The following is a 21873-nucleotide window of genomic DNA, read 5'->3' as shown; positions in this document are numbered from 1 at the left end:
CCGCATGAATCTCTTAAGTATTTTTGTTCCTCTAGACTTCCTCTGAAAGGTATTTTAAGGCTGGCATCTAGAACTGGGCACACTCACAACTATAGCTAAAACCTTAGTATGAGAGTCAAGTAGTTATTCACATCTTAAAAACTGCTTGAAGCCTGACTGTGAAGATGGGAAGAAGTGTTGCAGCCAACAGCAAAATCACCTTCACAGCTGATAATTTCGACTTACATCATACACTAAGGGTGAATTCTGATCCCCCAAGTATCCTCGCTGCACGAGTAATACACTAGGACTGTGACATTGCTCTTTGATGTTTCATGCTTATGCCTTGCTCCCAGCAGCTTTAAAAATATGCACTAAACACATGGCAGAGCAAATAAAACATTAAATGCATATTGCTCTCAGACACACAATTGTATGGTTATTTCCAATCCCACAAACATGCCAGCCACACAAACCCATTACTGAAAGGAAGAGACTCACACTCAAATATATGCTTAATTTTATTTATTACATTTAAGAAATATTAACATCTCAGGATATCTGGTTTACCATCTAAGTCCAGTCATAAGCAACAAAAAAAACCTGTTAACCATGTTTCAAATGAGCATTCTTACATTCATTCCCCCCTGTAACGTAAAGAAAAGTTTGTTCAGCTGTATTAAATTCTTATGTTTGACTAATGGAAAAAAAAAAATCATTAAAAATGTCTTAACTACCAGGCATCCTGGTTTGTTAATTGTTTGTTGGCACTTGTGTTCACAATCAAGCACTCCAGTTGGTTTGTTAAATTTTCCCCTTCTACCCAGAACTGTCTTTTTGGTTTGTTTTTTTTTTGTTGGGTTTTTTGTTTTTTTTAAAATATCTGGATATGTAAGTTTGTTCAAATAAGTTTAAAAAGAAAATAAATGTACGGTTGTCTGTCTGAGAAGTTCCTGCACTGCTTCCCTTGATAACCCACCTATGGGATAACTGGAAGAAGTTACTTGCTTTCATTTTTCTGAATCTTATTGAGCAAAAGTTCTTTTTAATTCCATTTCAACTGAAAAAAGTACAGAAACACTTCATTTGATGGTGTGCATAAACATTACACTCCATATATAGCAAAAATATCTTTTATTTATAATTTACATTTCCACAAGTGAAAATCGTACATTTTTACATATACCATTTCATTCCATTAAATTTTCACGCATCTACAGAACTTTCACACAATGACACCTGAAACTGTGCAGGCAATAAGAAATTCAAATACAAAAATGTATTTATTAACCAAACAGTAGTTGAGGCCCTGCCTCAGTTGAACATTTTTATTTCATATAAAAAGTATTTGCCTTCCAGAGTTAACACAGCAGCTCTTCTGTAAAAAAAAGAATTCATACCTCAGTTCATTTAAACAGACTCATCAGGTTCTGTCTTGATATCTGTAGATGCAGGTGTGCTCTCTTCTGCACAGGCAGTAGGGGTGTCATCAGGTTCTTCTTTGACTTTAGGTGAGTCGCAGGACTCTGGTGTTTCTTGTTTAACAATGTTCAACATTATATTTAGTGGATTTTCTACAGGAGTCTTGCTGGGAGATGGTGTGCAATCAAACGATGATGTCTGCAAAGTGAAAGTCAATGTAGCATTAACACACATTAAAACGATTTTTAGCTTCTTATCCCTTTTACTCTTTTTCAAAATGCAAACAAGTTGACAGTCAAGCACTCAAAATCCAAACTTCTACTTTATCAAGATCCTAAGGAAACAGATTTATTCTTTAATAGCATTACTTTTTCATAATTACTTTGAAAAGGTATCGTCCAAGCAGGGATGAAATGCTTAACACATTACCGTAAACTATTCCCTGCTATCCCCAGGGGAATGGTAACTCCCAAAGCCTTAAAAAAGTAACACACGCCAACACCCATTTACTCCATTTTTGCAAATTCCTAAGATTATGCACGTTATTCAACAATAAATGCATGATGTGTTTTCAAACCATGGTTTTGCTTTAGTCACGTATGACACACAAGCCGTCACATCAAGTACATCACAACAAGAAATACATCTTAGCTAATTCTGTATTATATACTTGCTATGCCCAAAGCCTTCGATTCTTTGTCTAGTCATAGGCAAGAGAAACAGGTAGCACATTCTGAACACATCTGCTCCCTGCAAAGTCAGAGATCAAGCAAACAAACTGAAAGCAAAATCCTTCAAAGAATATGAAGAAGGATTCACTTACGTTTTGGTAATCTTCGTAGCAAGATGGATGGTAAATCTGAAAAAGAATTGTTATAAAATTTAAATACATAAAAATAAATTATAGCAGGATCACTGGTTATTAACAGAACAGTGTCAATTACACGCATCACAAAATTTGTCTAGAAAAACAATGGTATAAGCAGGCCAAGCATGGTGTCAAATACAACTGGGAAAAGATTTTGTGTATGTTTGTTTAGGAAAGGTTATCATACAGAAGCCTGGTAAGCATTGGGAATTGTTTGTGTACAGCTGTATACAGAAATAATTGAACCAGTATCTACACCCATATATAGAGACATTCATTTTTATTTTAGCACTGCAGTATAAGGGAAGGTTAGTGACCCTATACTAATGATATACCAGGACTTCAAGCACTTCCGAAGGTTGAGGTATTTATGTATTTGGAAGCCAGGAAAACTACCGTGGGAATCTGTCAGTAGAGAAAGCACTGTTGACCCTCCCTCCCCACCCCACCCCTTTTTTTTTTTTTTTTTTGCTATAATTCTTCGGGTTGTTTTACTATAAATAAGTATCACATGTAAGTAAGATCAGACTACCTTTTCATCTACTCTGATAGCATTCTTCAGGTGCCACTCTTCCTCTTCCTCATCCCAATACTGTTCAAATTGCTCTTGGCAAATTTCACAGCTCTGAAAAGTTATTGGAGTAACGAGATAAATGATGTTATTGTAACAATTTACTGAACACATTAACTTCAAGAACCTAGTAACAGTCAAAAAAGGGTCTTTTAAATTAAGATAAATACATTAAGACTACAACATGATCTTTCGTCCACACTTTAAAAATAACTTTAGAAAACTTTACTTAAAAATTCTTTGCGTATAGCTTGCAGACTGCGCAATGATCATTGTCCGGCCTTCAAGATTGCTGTCACTTGAGAAAGGTAAGCTTTGCCCTTTTAGCTAGGAAGTCTCTGCAAAACACTTTGTAACCATCTAATGCCGTTTTACTGTCATGTAAGACAATACAGTACAGGTATTTAATTAATTTTATTTATGGCATTACCTTCACTCTTCCCCTTAACGGGGAGTCTCAAATTAAAAAGGCAGAACTTTTAGATGAAGTATTAACATTTTTAGTACTTCTGTGCAAAATAATCACCTCAGAGAACAAAGCACAAAAGGTATTTTTTCAAATTAAAACAAAGGCCTTCATGGCTTGATAGCTAGTTTCTTAGAGGCTTAGCTTGTAAAACTAAATTGTAATTCTACTAACATTTGTATTTGATTACTACACCAATTCATCTACCAAAATACATATCTAGTGGTTACTTTACGATTTGAGATATTACTTTGTCCTAATGCCTATCTTCTAATGAAAAATAAATTTCTGGGTCAAGGTATCAAAAACCCAGTAAACACCATCATAATTTGAATGACAAAGGACTATTTCCAATTCACTTGCTCTATTTACTCTTTCTACAGAAACATTCAGTAAATTAACACACTTTGCCCATTTCAATTTTGCTAAAATGGTGGAATGCCAATGGGTGTAGATTTTTTTGAACTACAGGAAATTCATACTACTATCTGCCCCTGCGAAACAACCATTACACGCACAAATACACCACCTACGAAGTAGTTGCACAGAGGTCCAAGAACAAGACTTCAGTCTACATATAGCCCACTGTATGAAAGAATGCTGTAAACTTCTTTGAAGTATTAGATGATTCTCAGTATCTGGGCTAATAAAGGCAAGCTGAAACTTACCTCAACTGCTCCAGCTGGTCCAGCAGGGACACTCTGAAACTCCTTCTCTTTCGCAGCTTCTTGTGTCTTCAACACCACCTCTTCATGAGCTTTTTCAAAAAACTGGCTTTTTGCACGCTCCTCTAGATCGGCTATTTCTTCAAATTCAATCCAGTCCTGAGGAAAAAGTTTTCATTCACACTCAGACACTGACGAATAGCCAGAAATGTTTAAAAAATACATTGGGTTGGGGCAGGAAGAAAAGACATCCCAAAAGTACCATATTTAATAGATCTTACTTCATTAAAACCGAAGTGCTCCTCACATGCAGCATTAGCACAGTGCACGCTTTCTCACAATGCTACACTTCAAAAAAGCTTTTTTCAGAAAAAACACTATCCTTCGATTTCCATTCCATCCTCAGTGCGATGAAAACAGTACCAATAGCTTCAAACTGTTTATTGTTCATCATACAATTGCCTTTTGTATTTTGACAGGCATTTGAGAACTACTTGAAATATCTAAGACATCATTGTTTACCAAAGGCCAACTCCCATGACCATGTAAACTTCAACTGCAATCCTACAGCACATAAACAAGTAAAACACGGAATCCGGCCTGTAATTTATCAAGACACATACTGCATTACTTACTGTTAAACTGTAGTACCATCTTCTGTGTGTAATTTTTCTGCTAACATCTTTTTCTGTCCGGTTCTGACGATAATGCCAATCTAAATGATCTGCATAAACATCTGTCTGTGAAGTAGTGAACCTCATTCCACAGGAGTAACACTGAATTCCAGTGTACAGTCGATTTATAACACTATCGTAACGCCTACAAGAAGCGAAAAAAAAGTCTTAACACTTCTTTGAAAAGAAAAAGGTAAGAAGTTTCTCAGTAAGTCACTTCATATGCCCACAAGAGTAGAGGAAAAGCATGAATCTACTGCAAGGTTAAAGCACACAATATAGCTAAATTCTTCCCGATTTTCATAACACAACCAATTGATACATTCAAATCACAAACAACGGGTTCATATTAACTATTCATGAGAAACACGCTAGTGCTCTGTTTCATGCCTACTAGCTTCATCACCTAATAGTGCATAAAATGGCAACACTGGCATTTGGCTCAGCTTTGCACACTACCACAAAGGTGGTAAAATTAGTAGTAACAAAGGAAGAAACACTGGCTTCAATACATATCACAACCTTACTGATTAAGTAACAACATGCAACTTGTGTAAAGAGAGTTTTCCCAGGTTAATTTTGCCTCTTTTTCCTCCCTCAAGTTCTCCAAGGCTAACATCAAAAAAAAGTGACATATAATCTTTTAAAAGCTCTCAGCTGTCTTGGATTAACTATCTAGATACTACCATGTCACAATTCTTACTACACTGTAAACTCATTCTACTATACGCACTGTCTAAGTTCTTCAACTGTGAAGTTAGTGAGGTCTGGAACATTTTGATCTTCATTCTGGTCATCATCTTCCTCTTCAGCAGCTGGCTGGGCTGATGTTTCATTCACTTCTAGAAAGCATAAAGATACCATTTTATCAAAGTTTCAGTACATTATCAGAAAGAAGTGACATGCTCATAAAAGTTATTTTTAGTCAAATATTAATAAATACGATCTGACTACGCTAAAGTACAAGTGTGCAATAGCCAAGTCAGTCATCCTCTAACATCATTAAAAAAAGCATACAAGATACTGCAAGTTACTCAGAATTTCAATTCAGGAAAACAGTATTTCACCTCTGTCTGGCATTAAAATTCAGCCTTCGGAGACACAGAAGTATTTCAGAAACTGACAAGAATCTGAGTTACGGAGGCACCACACCAAAGACAAAACTGACTGCTCTGGATAGCTGAAGTGTACAAATTAAACCAGATACTAAGCATTTACTCCATCACATGCGCTAAATTCCTTCCCCCCAAAAAAGTTCAGTTTAAAAAAAAGAAGTGCAGGAGTTCACAGAAGTTCTTATACTTAGCTTTACACTTCAGCTGTGGACAAACTGAGTAGTTAGAACATAATGGATCTACATACGTGCTGAAGTGGAGTCAGTTTTTGACAGTTTGAGGATCCCTGTTGACAGCAGTTTAGCAAACAATTCATTGACATCAAGCTGTCCAAGGTGGTTATCAGGATATGAATGTGGAAGGGCTCCTGGGGAAAAACATCGACATTCAAGGAGACAACAGGTTAGCATTAGAAATTGACTTCACTTTTATCAGCGTATTTCACAACACACTCTTCCTTCTGCCTCCTGTTTCTTCCATTTTTTATTTCGAATTATTTACCAACTCTCTTTGCTTTATGTCTAGTCCTTGGCTAATTTCTTCCCTTGCAACAGCTTCCTTCATAATGTATTCTGAAGTGCTGAGCTGGTTGCCCATACACAGATTTCTACTGGATAGTGTTTACTGAAATGCAGTATTTTTCTTACTTTACGCTGAAATATTTCACCAGGACCTATCGACTTCATCGCATACTTTAACCATTTATGATTTTTTTAGAAGCTTTTCATTACTAACCACTCATATACTGGCAACATTTACACACCCTGGCAAATTCAAGCCAGACCTACAGACTGGTGCCTTCCAGAAAAGCAGACCAAAATTTCCCTTTTTGATTTTTTTTTCTAGCACAACTACATACCAAAACCACATGGTTAATGAAGACTAATGAAAGCCTTCACCGTTTGAGGGAAAACACTTAAGAGATGAAGGTACTACAGAAACCACATCTATGGCCACCTGACTGAGAAAGCTTCCCTTAGACCACACAGACCTAGCACACCAGGACATTACAAAAGGGTAATTTTTGTGGCCACTAACAAACAGAACAATCCAAAAGAAATAAAAGGAAGTTAATTATTTTGTTACAGACCTGCAGGGTTCTGAACAAAACTTCCAGGATTTGGCAAATACTGTTGACCTTGGCCATAAGGCCCTGGTTGAGCAGACATGAGAGAAACCTGTGAAAGTAAACATTTGAGTATTTTTTGTACAATAATGCCATTATAAACTTAGTTTTTTAAATTTTATCATTAACTTCTAGATGTTTCTCAATAATTTTATATATATTAAACTCCTTCCAGGAGGGAACCATGTCAGTTTGGTATTGAAAGGTCCACAAATGACTATGTAACCTTTCCCTCATTTTCATTTCCCACTAGAAAAATTTCAGAACACATACTCATTTTGCGTAACATTTAAATTAAAAAAAAAACCTTTTCTTCTACCTATCGAGCCTTCAGTCACATTTTCCAAACACAGTACTTCCTTTTAAATTGCTCCTGTTCACCAAAACAGAGCTCATCAGAAAGAAATCTGAGAAACCAGTAAACGCCTATTAACAAATGCCACGAATCTTATACAACTACTGCAATAGCATTCACTATATGAAACACATCTTTAAAGCAGGACTTTTCAGCAAACCAGCTATAGTAAGCTTCAAATAGAAAAAGTCTTTATAATACACTCGTAACAAAAATGGGTTTTCCCTAATTAGCTGCTTTCTGGATTTGCAAATTATTTAAAATTTTATCCCATTAGAGGTCAGCAGGACACATTAACTGCTTTTGTACAATCAGTTAACTCTTCATGTTCAATTATTATCTCCCAAATGAAAAATTCTCTCTAAAATCTCTAATCTACTGAAAGAGATGACATCATGTTCACTGACGCAAAGTATCGTTTTCCCCTTTCGAGAACACTTCTAACACGCAACAGCAAAGACAACTAACTCATAAAGCATGCCAGTGCCAAGATAATTTTAAAAGACTGTAGTTCAACAATGTCCACATCTTTCTCAATTCCCCCAAGTTTTGGGTATCTCTTTGAAACTGGCTTGTCACCAGTACTAACAACTGCAAAAAGACAACAGAATTATTTTGGTCCATTTTAATTCTACACCTCTTAGAAAAATGAATCATGTATATTCACTGACATCATCTTTCATGCTTTATATAGAATTCACTTTTGTGCAAGTTTAATGAAAACACCCCAGGCTTCCAAGTACCTAGTTTTGTTTTCAAGTTAAAAATACTAATTTCACTGTCACATTCTGAGCTACAAAGCGATTGTAAAGATCCACTATTTTGTTTAATTCTTAAAAAGAGATTCTTAAAAAATAGCAAAACATGTCCTTAAATTATCTATAAACTGCTGAAGAAGGATGACTTTTTTAGCTTGAAACTGGCTCCCAGTCTGCCAGCTCTTCAGAAAAATCTTCAATTTTTAAAGGAATAAAACCTGCTAATTCTCTACACAAAAACACTTCTCCAAGCAAACCATTTAATGCAATCAGTTCTTACCTGATTACTTCCCATTGGCATATTATTGAAGTTTCCATATTGAGGACCCTGAAGACTTTTTTCATCAAAGTAATGTCCAGCTCTCAATGGGAAGTTCTGTGCTCCTGGGCCAGCTGGTCCATTGAAATTTGGTCCAGGCGAACCATCAAATATATCAGGTCTCTGGAACTGCATCCCATGAGATGGTCCATTGTAGCCCTGGCCGGGATGATCAACAAACGGACCACCTTGTCCGTATGGTGACATTTCTAGTCTTGAGGCAGGATGGTTAGCTACATTTTCGAAACGTGCACCTTGAAGGCCAAGGGGCAAGTCAAATCTAGAGGCTGGCTGGTGAGGTCCATCAAATCTTTGAGGTATGGCTGTATCAAATCGTGGTTGTGCCTGCTGGCCAGGTGCCCTTTCAAATCTTGGACCAGGCTGTCCATGAATTCCATCAAATCTTTGCAAGAGAGACAGCTGTCCAGGCTGACCATCAAATCCAGCTGCGTGACAACCATCAAATCTCGGACCGGCCCGACCCAGAGGACCATCAAATCTAAGTCCACTAGCTCCCTGGTGTACTGGTCCATCAATCAACCTAGGACCCACACCTGGCTGACCATGTGGTCCTTCCAATCTGAGCCCAGCACCTGATGGTCCATGTGGCCCCTCAAACCTGAGCCCACCACCTGATGGTCCATGTGGCCCCATAGGCTGACCATGTGGCCCCTCAAATCTGAGGCCACCTCCAGGTTGACCATGGGGCCCCAATGGCTGTAAATGTGGCCCCTCAAACCTGAGGCCACCTCCTGGTTGACCATGAGGCCCCAAGGGCTGACCATGGGGTCCCTCAAACCTGAGACCACCCCCTGGTTGACCTCGAGGCCCCAGAGGTTGACCGTGAGGTCCCTCAAACCTGAGACCACCTGAAGGCTGACCACGGGGACCCTCAAACCTGAGACCAACCCCAGGTCCTTCAAATCTAGGACCACCTACAGGCTGCCCTGCAGGCCCCTCGAATCGCAAAGGCCCACCTATCTGCCCAAGAGGTCCCTCAAACCTCAGTGGACCTCCTCCACCAACTTGTCCTGGGGGTCCTTCAAACCTCAGGGCCCCTGCCAGCTGCCCTGGTGGCCCATCAAATCTTAGGGGTCCAGCTCCCCCTGCTCCTGCTAGTGGTCCATCAAACTGAGAGGCACCAGCCCCCACCAAAGGCCCCTCAAATCTCATAGCAGCCTGTCCAGGTGGCCCATCAATTCTGGAACTTGAACCAGCAGCAGGACCATCAACAAAAGGACTTCCTTGTCCATCTACCCCAACCCTTGCAGCAGCCTGTCTAGGTGAGCCATCAAATAGAGGTCTGTCTTCCATTAGTGCACTTATCCTCTGCTTTGCTTCAATGCTTCCAAATCTTGATCCTGGACTTTCTGGAAACGGTGCTTTCTCTGGATCTTCATATCTAGTTCTTTTGAAACGTTCACTGAATGGTGATCTTGGTTCCTCTCGAACACCTAAAAAACCCAGAACAAACCAGATAACCACTCACTAAAATGTTGCCAATTACTTAACAGATTTAAAATAAAGAAAAGCACATACCAGCTTGCCCAAGAAGCTGTCTGTCTTCACGATTATCAAATCTGCAGATTGCATCACCGTCTATTTTCTGGAACTCTGTTGTGCTTTTCCCCTGTTGTCTGAGAGCATCTCTAAATTCATCTGACTCTCCCCAGCTGTCGTACGGATCAAAGTTCTTAGAACCTCTTGCTCCTTTAGTAGCATTTTGTTCCTCAAGTCTTCGTCGACTCTCAAGTGGTGAGAGGTTATCGGCAAAAGGTCTGTTAGTGCCACTTACAGGAGAGTGTCTCCTTGATCTTTCTCCAAATGGTTCTTTTCTGTCGAACTGTACTCCACGCTTGGCTTTTGCTTGCTCACATTCTATTCCAGAAAGCAATGCATCAGGTATATGATAATCCAAAATATCATCAGGATCCAACAGATCAAGCCTTGACAATGAATGCTGAACTTGTGTTCTTTTTAGTTTAGCCTTATGTTCATAATATGTTAGTTCTGCATCCGATAGAAGAGGTTTCTTCTTCAAACCACATTTTTCTTCTGTAGGGTTATCCCAGACATTACATCTGTGCTTTCCTTCCTGATATTGGAACAGCTGTCGTATCTGATGAGCTACCATGAGGAACTCATCTTGTGTTATTTCACCAGATGTTAAACGTTCATTTGCCTAGAATATAAAGTTAAAAGTTTAGACTTCCAAAGAGAAAAGCAAACTATACCCAGGATACTTCTATGAAGACAGATTTACCAATATTACCTTCTTAAGTAATTCCCTCTTGCTTGCAGATGTCAATTCTTTGGGGATCTGTAAATTGGCATCCACACTTAAGCGGTGCTGCTGCTTTGGTGCTCGGGGTGATAAAATTCCTTTGCCAGCAGGCCAGTTTTCCCGGTGTCTTTGGTGAGGGGATTTACCAAGTGCTTGGTGTTCTTCATTCTGCTGTGAGCTGAAAGCAAGAATGTATTTAAAATAGAGATTATTCCTCTATTCAGGACATAACTGTTACATCCCTATTAGAACCGATCATGGCAAAACAGCACTATCACCTTAAAATCTACGTATGTATCATTTCCATATTTCACTAGTAGAAGTAAGTTAAACTTATCAATTTTAACAACCTGAACATTGCCTCCCAAAACCAACTATACTGAAGTCAGCAGTAGAATTTCCACTGACTTTAAACAGAAGTCGTTTAAATGATAGTAACTTACTTTTTATTTTCTTCCCAACCAGATTTCCACCTCTTGCCTGATTTGGATCCTTGCCAATTTTCTGCATTCTCCTTTGGATCAGGAGACACTTTTGTAGAATGCTGGCTTGCCACTTCTTGGGGCCTGTCTTCTTGGGCTTTTTTCACTCTCCTCGGATCTCGCACCTCTTGTTTAACATTTCTCTTATTAGAATTTCTTTCATCTCTTGCTGCTTGTGTGCCTTCTTCAACATGAGACTGCTTAGGGCCTATCTGACGTATCTTTCCTATTTTAGGAGTTGATGAAGTGGGAGACAAACTCCTAAGTCTTCTTTTGGGTGATCTCCTCTCTCGTCTTTTTGGAGAATGTGTAGATGGTGACCGTGCCTTAGGAGAGCGTGATCGTGACCGTTTTCTATTACTTGATCTCCCTTGTTTTCCACCCTGTTTTTCTGACTCCTCTGTAGTCGTGTCTTGTTTCTGAACAGCACCATTAATCACTTTATTTCTGCTGCCTACTGGTCTATGTTCACATGTCTTATGTTCCTCTTTTTCTTTTTTCTCTGTACTTCTCCGCTTTTCTTTCACCTCCTCCTCTTTGCCCTCTGACTTATCTTGAAGGTGTCTTTTCAGTCTTGGATCCCGCTTACTAATTTCAGATACTTTTGTGCTTTCACATTCCTGGGTTTTAGTATCTTTAGCATTGGGTAGCTTATTTTTCAAAGGGGATGGTGATTTAGATTTTGAATCTGACTGGTCAAGTTCTTTCTTTTGTGTTTTTTCACTTGCTTTCAATTTTTCTTGCTTTGTTGAGTTTTGTTTTTCAGCCTGTGTTGTTTTGTTTGCCTTGGTATCAGACTGACTAGTCGTGTTTGGTGGAAATTCTTTCCTATGAGATTGATCTTTAGCATGAGAAGAATGTTGAGCCATCCTATTAAGTCGAGGATCCCTATTTACTATTTTGAGATCATGAAGTGGAGGACTTGGGGATGGTTTGTTTTTTTCGGATTGCACAGCAGTCTGATGAGGTGGTTTAACTGTCATATGAGGTGTGGGAGACATGTGCTGCTTGGAAGGTGCTGGAACTGAAGCTATAGTAGATGATCCTTGCTGAACACTAAGAGATACAGCCTGAAATAGGAAAAAACCCAGCATTAATCTGCATGACATAACTCCTACCCCAAGATGCTCATAATCTGTCTCAAAACCAAAAGTATAAATAGAAATGTCTTGAAAGTTATGAGATTCAAACATTTAACTCAAAATGACCCATTAATTGCTAATCACAAGTGTTAAAATAATGCAGTACCATTACAAAAGATCAAATTCAATATAATGCAAAATCAGTACTACAAAGTCAATACTGCAAAACAAGTTACTTAGGCACATGTTCTCATTACAGCATTAGTTTTTCTATATATTCCACATGCTCAAGGCAACTAAGCTGCCAAGTATCCGATACAATTTTCATATTTCTACACTGCAAAGATGCTTTATTTTGGTACCATTAACTGTCAACATAGCAAGACTTTCAATTACGAATGTAAAAAATACAGCTTAACCACCATCTTCAGATGGTGGCATCAAACCAACCTGACCTAATGAGGAAACTGCCTTTATTTCCAACAATCACGCTTCCTTGTTCTCTAAGAGCAAATATATTTGGAAAAGCCTGGTTTGCTGTAAGCCGCAAGAAGAGGTGGAAGACAAGGATCATTGGCAGGCATCATTTTGGAGAGAAGTTAAAAACAGAAAACCAAGAACTTCACCTTTTTTTTACCTCTATTTTGAGTGTAACCCTTAAGGTTTTTAGGTAACAAATACTGTTCAGGAACCCCAGATCAACTTGCATTGCTCTAGTCCTAAAATAGCTACGCTTCTCTATCATGATGAAAAAATAATGTATGGCAGTTACCAGTACAGCTAAGTACTGTCCAAAAGAAAGTGAGTCCCAACTACAAAAGTTTCATTAACTATCTTACTCACCAACTGTGCTTTAGTTTGTTCCAGCTCCAGCTCTAATTTTTTTTGCTGAAGTTCTAACAACTGCTTTTGCTTTGCAAGCAATTGCTGCCTTATCAGTTGCTCCTGTGTCAAATTCTTTTGTATTTCAGGAACAGCTGGAGGAGTAGAGGCACCAGAAGTGACAGCAGAGGTAGGTGCAGTAGATTCCTCTGGCTAAAAACAGAATAAAAAAAGTTACATTTAAAATCCTGATGGAATCAACTAACTCCACCTCCTTGAACCGTTATCATGATCCAGTACTGTGACTTAGTTTGTATAGCAGTTATAAATTGCATTTTTAATGCAAAATAGAACTAAAACAATTTGAAACTTTTGCCCCACTAGAATTTGCCTGCTGTGACAGGTATACATGATTTAATATAAGTTAATCAGTGTTCCAAAAATCTAGAATACAGTTTTGAAATATAAAAACCAAACCCATCAAATATTCTGAATTCGGAAATTCCTCTTACCTGTCTACAAACGTCAGATACTTCATTCTTAATATACTAAATTGTCAAAAAGCAGCATACAAACAATGAAAACTACATGTATTACCATCTGTTCACACAGTAGGCATAAAGACTTACCGATTTATTTAAAAATTTAGGATTCACATGGATGCTAGAAGTATTCACATTTGGGGGCAGAGGTTTAATTGGCCAAGCAGGATCTAATGAGTTGACTCTGACATCAAGTGCATATAGTTTCTTCAAAGGAAAAATATCATCCCATGTGGAGCGTAATTTAAATAAACTTTTCCTAGTATTTTCATCCACCTAAAACAATAAAACAATTCTATGGCTTGTTAAGTTAATATAAAACAATTTCTTAAACTTTTCTGTAGAACTTAAGATTTCATTTATTTCCTATTTCTATCAACAGTTTGCCATTTTAACACATTGAACTTGCTATACAGAATTTATAAGCAGTGCAGATCATACATCTATACCAACGGAATGAGTAACAGAAGTTCAAATGTAGAATTGTTGTTTCAAGGCCATTTGAAGGTTTTATTGTGTATTACCATTCTCTGAGAATTTTCTTTCAACTTTTCCATTACCAAAATTCTCATTTTACTTGCCCAATTTCTGTGGAAAAAATACAGTAACAAAAATATTGAAAGGCAACAGCCTCTGAGACAATACATTATTAAAGTGTTTGCGCTGAATGGAGTGTAACAATGATAAACAAATCAGGAAACAACAAACTTTGTGAACAGAAAAGGTGTTTTGCTCAGCTGTTTAGTCACTGAAGGATTTTTTTTTTCCAACAAATGCAACAAAAAGGGTATTAGCTAAAATGAAGTCAATTATATTTCAGTCCAGCTGCAAAATTAGACCCATCTGTGAGCCACAGATCAAGCATACTTGTAGGACCAGTGCCCATTTTACCTCTTCACAAACAATTAGTTTGGATTATCTCATGACAGGTAAGTTAGACATTTACAGTAAAGCAAAATTTAGGTCATCTTATAACTTGAGTAGTTCAATTAAACAATAAATGAAAAACATTTGAGGACAAAACATATGCAGCTGTCCTAATGTCAATATCCCAATTCAATCATTGACTATGTAGATGGGTTTTGCTGCAGTTTCATTTTTAAGATGTTACAGCAAGACAAAGAATAGTCTGTAAAGTTTGGAGGTTCTTCCAGGGAGGAGCAGGAACTTCGACAAAAATAATTCATACTTAGCTACTTGGGGGGTGCCTCTATACAATTTTCAATGAGAGGGTATGAAGTTCACTGCAAAAGGTGCAGAAATGACTGAGCAGAAGTTTCTGACTTCATCAAGTGTCTAAAGATACCTTAGTGACCATTTACTGATAAAACAAAATTTTTAACAATGTCAGTGTTGGAATTCTACTTGCATCTTTTAACACGACCAATTAAGCTATTAGAAGTGACTGCTACTTTACACATTTAATTAATACACATTAATTAAATATTTCTAGTTAGCTTAGTAGACAGTTAACCTATAAAACTCTGAAAATTAGTTATTATCCAGAGCTTCAGCTGCAACATTAAATGCAACTCAGTAAAAGAACATTCACAATCTAGTACTGAAAAACAAGTAAGCGTCTACCTATCTATCTACTCTACACACAGGAGTTTAAGTCTTCTATGGTCATTATTACAATCTATTCCTTATTTCATCATGCATTTTACATCTGAAAACCACGTATAAAGCATACTGGGATCTCAGATCCTCGCTGATATGTAATGGTAGATAAATACGCAAAAGCTCCATTCATCTCATTCATATGAGATGCCGCTTTCTTACAGCATACAGGAAACCACAGAATTTAACCCTTCATTTCTGATCCAACTTAACCCATTCAAGCCCAGCCTTCCAAAAACTGGACTATGATTTGCCTTTCTCACTGAGGAATACGCACAATTGCTTCACTGTGTTTAAAGATTAAGAGCAAAAATTAAAAGATATGGCAGCAGCTTTCAACGTTGAATGAAATTAAACACGTGTTTGTAATGTAATATAGCAATACATTCTAAGACCCTTTCCCCCGACCAGCATTTTTTTCAAATCACAGACCACCAGGAGAGAATAAGGTGTCAGTGCTATTCACTCTTCACAGTTTAAGCACTCATTTTGCACATCACGAATTAAATAAATCAGACAAATCTAACTACAGAGAGAGAAGCTCTGAGAAATCCACAAGAAACTGATTCTCAGTCTATTCTTGGCATAAAGACTATCTCAAAAACAAACCAACAATTCATAATTAATTGGTTTATACATTACAAAAAGTCCATCCAGGTAAGCAATCGGTAACCAAAATACTGTTAGTAAAATCTTGCCTGGATAGGAAAATTACAGATGGTTATGAACCAAATTAAATTAAATAAGACTTTGCATCTTTCAGCTAACATGTAACTTTCATGCTTGATAGCAGCAGGAATAATCCTCCACAGTATAGATACAATACTGAGATTTATAAAAAACAATCAATTTGTATAGTTCACCACCCAAGAAAACCCAAAACTGAAAGCATGTATTTATTTTACCAGGAACAAATTTTGCTTAGAATACAGAACTTTTCTGAAAGTGTATATACCTTTTCAAATACACAAATAAATGTTGCAACTAGGTTTTTAGTAAATGCAGTAAGATATTCTCTTCCCACATTCTTGACAATGGAATCCATAAGGTACATAACAGGGAGCTTCTCTGATGCAGGAGCCTGGAGTAATAAAAAGAAACTGAGAAGTTTAGTACAACAAAAACATATTTTAAGCTTTTTAAATAAAGGGATTACCAATCCCAGAAATACAGACCTCTCTTTTTGGTTGCCACTATAAACACCAAGGGATTTGGCTTGGGATTTTTTGTTTATACAAAAACTTAATCTGGAAAATCGATACTCAGTTCAAAGTATAACGCAGTGGGTCTATCACATAAAAAAGGAACACCTTAGATTATTTTGTTTGCGTATCAAAGCTTTGGAAAAAGGGGGGGAAAAAAAAAAAAGAAGAAAAAAGCAGCCCACAAGACAGTATTGCCGCTAGTGTACTGAGCGTAACCTTTCAAAACCCACTTGAGAAAGTAACTTTAAGTTAGCAGGAAACCATCGTTAGCACTTCAAGGAACTTCTAAAAAATAGTTCGCAATTCAAACCTCCTGAATGCTTGTTTTTCTGGATTTCACAGAACACAAATCAGACTTCTGGCAAACAGCCCAAATTAGTGAACTTCTGCAGCCGTAGATTACGTGTCGAGTACCAACAGTCTTTTCATAAACTACACGCAGAATAGGTCACAAATATTTCACTGTAATCCAAACGGACAGAGCAAGGAGTCCCATTCTCTCTTGGCACTTGTAGATAGTGACAGTTCAGATTTCCAGAGTGCATGCAAAAATGCACAGTCAGAACAAAGTTCAAAATGCAGACAAAACTCAACCATCTAGTCGACCAGGTAAATACACAGACAAGCTCAGGAACTGCAACCATGATTTTCACAGAAGGGAGTCTTCAAACTCTGGACACATCTTTGCTACAAGAGAAGGCTTGGTTTTTGTTGTTTGGGGGTTTTTTTTAAAATCCATTTTCAAAAAACTTGTAGCAAGTTTGTGCGATAGAAGTGTGGTGACGCTGGACCGCTACAGCGACTTCTAACGTACACAAAGCACTACTGGCCCAAATCAAGGTGATTTTAATGCCCACCGTTGGCTTTCACAAAGCAGAAGGCACAGCAAAGTTCCAGAAAACATCAGCAAGTACACAGACTTGTTGAAGAGGACAACATGAAAGACACCACCACAAGCCGTGTGTTGACCGTGATCCCCTTAGAAGAGCATCCACTCATAATACTTTAAGTCCTGTTCACCATCCTGTAAGCTCAGGATAAAACCAGAATAACTTCACTCACTGCTCATTTTCAACAGGATAGGCTACTCGGTTAATTAACGACACCTTACTTCGCAGCCCCGTTGTCCAGACAAGTGTGTGGAAGTGCTCTTGCTTTACAATTTTAGATTTAATTCCTTCCCCTTTAAGGTGGTTCACAGAAGGGCACCAAGTCAACAATATTTTTATATGGGTAAATCGCAATGTCTCCTCGCCCTTAAATGTGTATTAATTTACTGTGACCTGAAACTTAATATTGAAGAGGGTAGAATTCCTTGTTAGTTGTGGGGCGGGGGGGGGGGAGGGTGTCACTGCCTTTGAGCATATTGAAAAAAAGTAAAAACAGGCAGGTGGTGTATTTTATACATAAGACAACAGAAAAATGCAGTTAACTAACTGCAGCACATTAAAAGCCTATCTCACACTACAATGTAATACTGAGCTGTAAACAAGCTAATATGCAACAGTGTTAGAATAAATGCATCTCTCTAGCCTCAAAAAACAAAGACTGTGGGTCTACAGCTACTTAATATTAAAATGTCTGTGGAATACTGGTTTCTTCTTTAAAGCAGTCTGCACAATGGCACATTAAAACCACTAACTTTTAAGTTCTGAATGCCTGCCTTTATTAGAAAGGACAGTGCACCATTTCTGACTTTTAAAGTCAGCTGTTATGGAAACAAAGAGCTGTCTCAGAAGTACCTATGCCCAGGAGCTACTGACACAGTATGTCATATTCTTCCATTCCACCAATGTATGGAAGTAGCTCATAATACTTAGCTAAGCTTCAAGTTTGAGATGCTGGGGAATCACTTAGTAGCAAAGGCACTGTGACAAGTTTAACTGTCACTTTCATTATGCATCAGACTGTTAGAAGTAATCACACATGGAAGCACCGTAATCTAGTAAGGAAGCCTACTTCAAACTACAGCACAGAATCAGAAGCTCAGCAGCATACCCTGCTTCAAATATAAGATACTCAGGTGTCACATTTTAAGAACCATGACTTAAATATGGTTGGAATATTTAAGTCTCCTCTTCTGGAAATGTTTATCATGTCAAGGTATCTAGTGCATATTCCAATAACCACAAAAGGGAATCCCAGACTTGAATGTATTTTGTTTTCAGGTGGTCTATACAGTATCCCCTAGCAAGAAAGGTGCCCACATGACACTAACCAAAAGGCAGGGAGGCGCCGCATAATCACCAGAACACAGAAGAACGCTAACTCTGAGCTCATCAGCATAATATTAAAGACTTCATTACAGAATTCCCACTGTTCCTTCAAATAATGTAGAAAAGCTACCGTTGGAAATGTGTGGCTCTTTTTTATTAGTTTCCTAAAAGATTTCAAGTTTAAAATCATATCTGGCAATTGAACCCCAAGTCACAAACTCGTGCAAAAATTTGTTTTAAAAAAAAACCAACCTTGTATACAAAATGGGTCTTGGAAACAAATTCTGCACTATACAATGGTAAATAAAAAGACAAATACATATTTCACACTTTTTATTTACAAATTTTATAATACCAGTCACACATTTCAGAACCATTTATTAAATTGTAAAGCAGACCACTCAAGTTTTACACTAAACAAACTGTCTCCAGGCAACACTTTTTAAAAGTGGCTTAGTAAAGGAGATCACTTTCCCAGAAACAACTAAAAACTTGCCTTGAATAAACCACAGTCACAAACAGTAACTAGGTAAAACTAACCATTGATACAGGATTTAAGACATCTTTAAAAAAAACACACTTCAGGGCAGGCTCTAAATCACCCAGAAATGAAAAAAAAAAAAAAATTTGACAGCATTGATATTTATCACAAATCATTTTATACACATCCACTGCCCTTTAGGAGATATAATGGTGAGATCTATTAGATTATGAGGTCACCTCCCCAAGGAATGGCCAAACTCAGCCACTGGCAGCATTTAAAACTAGACTGGAAGAGGTCTGTGGAACACTAAAAAGCCATCCTGCATTGATAGAAAGATAGATTAAATAACTTAAGAGATCCTTCCCTCCCCATCATTAAGATAGTACAATTCTCACCATTATAAACCACGATTTAAAGCCAAAGGAAAAAAGCCTTTGAACACCTGAGATCAGAGGGAGCAAGGGAAACAACGGGGGAGGGGTGACTGGCACGAATAGGGGGGGGATTGAAAGAAGAACCCTTTTCTTACAAAATGCTCTTGTTAAAAAGGTACTGTAAACCCCCATCCATGTGCTGTGGCTGACTGATGTCAGCAACTGCCTGGGTTGGGCTCAGAGGGAGCCTCCTCTTTCCCTTCTTTTTATATCATGTGCCTTTCAGACGCCATGTTAGGATCCTACAGGCTGCTGCAGTTTCTACAGTCAGGGAGAATTTCTTCTTCCCCATCCTCAACCAATAAACTTCTCTAGCCAAAATAAATTAAATACGCACACAACGCTAGCATTACTCAGGGCACAGATCACCTGAAATCCAAACAGATTATCCCAAGCCCACAGAATTTTCTCTAATCAGGCAGAGCAAAACAACCCCCATCACCACCACACACAATTTTCTATCCAGAACAGATGATCACCTTTCACCCACAAACTTTTCTATAACATAAGGGTGCCCACCCCCGGCAAAATAATACCTCACAGGGACCGCACTGGGAAAATAGCCTTAACTGATACTTAAAAGTCATTATATTTAGCCCTTCAGAAGTGGACAATTTGCGTGCTATAAACTTAACCTTATTTTTATTCCTTTAAACTACCCCCCAAAAAAACCCAACCCTCCACAGTATCTCCCAGTCAGGCCCTCTCTAGTGATCGCAATATTCGCCTGCTGTCGAAATCGCTAAATACAAGGGTTTAGACACCAGATTCGAGACACTGAATCCTGGCTCCATGTAGGGGGAAAGCCCAGCTACAAGGGCGAGGTGCTGCTGCCCAGTCACTGCCAGGCCGCCATGTTGTGTCTGGTATTTACACGGGGCTTAAATCGCGAGCCACGCTGCCCTCCCAGAGCTTTTGGTGGGGCGAGTCCCAAACCCTCCCCCCTGCTACGAACGGGGTGGTGTGGGGGCTGTTCCCCTCCCTCGAGTCCCCTGCTCCCTGTGGGGTGGAGGGTAGAAGCAGCAGCCTTAAGCTCAGCGATGGAAGGAGGAGCCCCCGACGCCTCGCCCCGTGCTCCCTGATCCCACCTAAGACACGCTTCCCCTCCGCCTGCTTCCCCCACAGCGCCCGCAGCCTCCTGGCCCTCTCCCCACTGCCCCGGCCGGGGCGCTCCCCTCCCCGCCCCGAGTCCCCAGCACCCTCCATCCAGCTCCGTCGGAGTCCTGCTCCCTCCGCTCGCCCCCCCCCCCCCCCCCCCAACTACCTCCACGGCCCCTGAGCCCCGCTGCCTCGCCGGCCGCCGCCCAGAGCCCGGCCATACCCACCCCGCCACTGGCCTCCTCGCCCCATCCGGCCCGCTGCCTCGCCCCCAGCCTCCCCCTCTCTCTCGCCCTGTTTCCGTCTCTCGCCCTCGCTGCTTCGCCGTCTCTCCCTGTCCCTTCTACCCTCCTCCTCCTCCTGCCGCCCCTCTGCCCGGCTCCGCCCGGGGGCCATCTCCCCCGCGCCCTTCCTCCTAGCCCCCGAGGCCGCCCTAGCCCGCTGCCCCGGCCGGTCCCCCCAGCAGTATAGGTAGGAGTAGTAGTCGGTGGAATATAAAAACCTTGGCGATTTGCGCCTCGATCAGGGAGACGATGTCCTTGGCGAAGGGCACGTTCTCCTCGGCCAGGATGGTCAGCATGTTGATGTGCGGCTTGCTGTTGAACGTCAGGTCCTCCAGCGACGACTGGTAATCGCGGCACGCGTCCTCCCGGGCCTCGCTGCTACCAGCGCTGCTCTCCGGGGCCGACATGCTTCTCCGACCGGGGCCCGCACCAGGACCCGACCCACCGACCGAGAGCCCCCTCCCCGCGATCCCCTGCCGCCGCCGCCGCCGAGCGATGCCGCCCCCCCCCGCCGCTGCCGCTGGGCTCCTCTACCGCATCCTCCGGGCTGCGGCTCCCGCTGGCTGTGGTGCTGCCGTTCGCGCTGCCGCTCCTTCAGCCGCCGCCGACTCAGTCTCAACGCTCACAAAATGGCGGCGGCGGCTACGGTTCGCAAACCTCTTCCTCCAACCGTTGCGTCATGTGAAATTGTTCTCAGGAAAGGGGCCGGCGGCTTGGAAAGCCCCTTTTGTTCGCTGGCTGCGCCCCGATTGGCTGGCGTCCCCTCTGCTCAGCTCGCGATTGGCTCGCCCACCGCGACGGCGGCCTCTAATTGGCTAGCGCCGCCCTCCGCCTCCCCCGATTGGCTCCTGCCCTAAAGCCCCGCTCTCACCCCGGCGTCCCGACTCGCAATTGGTTGCGTTTCCCTACTCCCCTGCTCCTAACCCGCCGCGCCTCTTCCTACCGCCTTCCCTCACCGCCCGCAGCCCTGATTGGTGGCCCGCGCGATCCCGCCTTTCCGCC

The 21873-nt window shown here is 40.3% G+C and overlaps 1 protein-coding gene across 3 annotated transcripts; it reads right to left on the bottom strand.

Moving 5' to 3' along the window:
- Nucleotides 1-489: 489 nt before the first annotated feature.
- PCF11 (PCF11 cleavage and polyadenylation factor subunit) lies at nucleotides 490-21829 on the bottom strand. Of its 3 annotated transcripts, none has more exons than XM_030042598.2 (16): nucleotides 21090-21829; nucleotides 16106-16231; nucleotides 13618-13806; nucleotides 13010-13201; nucleotides 11046-12154; nucleotides 10591-10780; nucleotides 9858-10500; nucleotides 8280-9772; nucleotides 6851-6938; nucleotides 6008-6127; nucleotides 5379-5484; nucleotides 4607-4790; nucleotides 3975-4130; nucleotides 2802-2894; nucleotides 2225-2260; nucleotides 490-1599 (listed from the first exon to the last, which is right to left on the bottom strand). In XM_030042598.2, exons 1-16 carry the CDS (start codon nucleotides 21276-21278, stop codon nucleotides 1390-1392), a joined length of 5124 nt encoding a protein of 1707 aa, XP_029898458.1. In that variant the 5' UTR covers nucleotides 21279-21829; the 3' UTR covers nucleotides 490-1389. The 3 variants fall into 3 exon arrangements, with proteins under 3 accessions (XP_029898458.1, XP_029898457.1, XP_040974399.1); XM_030042597.2 differs by having other exon boundaries at nucleotides 5379-5487; nucleotides 21090-21827; XM_041118465.1 differs by lacking the exon at nucleotides 21090-21829 and adding an exon at nucleotides 16666-17042 and having other exon boundaries at nucleotides 5379-5487.
- Nucleotides 21830-21873: the final 44 nt, after the last annotated feature.

This window comes from Aquila chrysaetos, chromosome 19 (genome assembly GCF_900496995.4).
Source record: "Aquila chrysaetos chrysaetos chromosome 19, bAquChr1.4, whole genome shotgun sequence".
In the NCBI taxonomy this organism is placed as follows: Eukaryota; Metazoa; Chordata; class Aves; order Accipitriformes; family Accipitridae; genus Aquila; species Aquila chrysaetos.
This window is presented reverse-complemented; position numbering and strand designations above follow the sequence as displayed.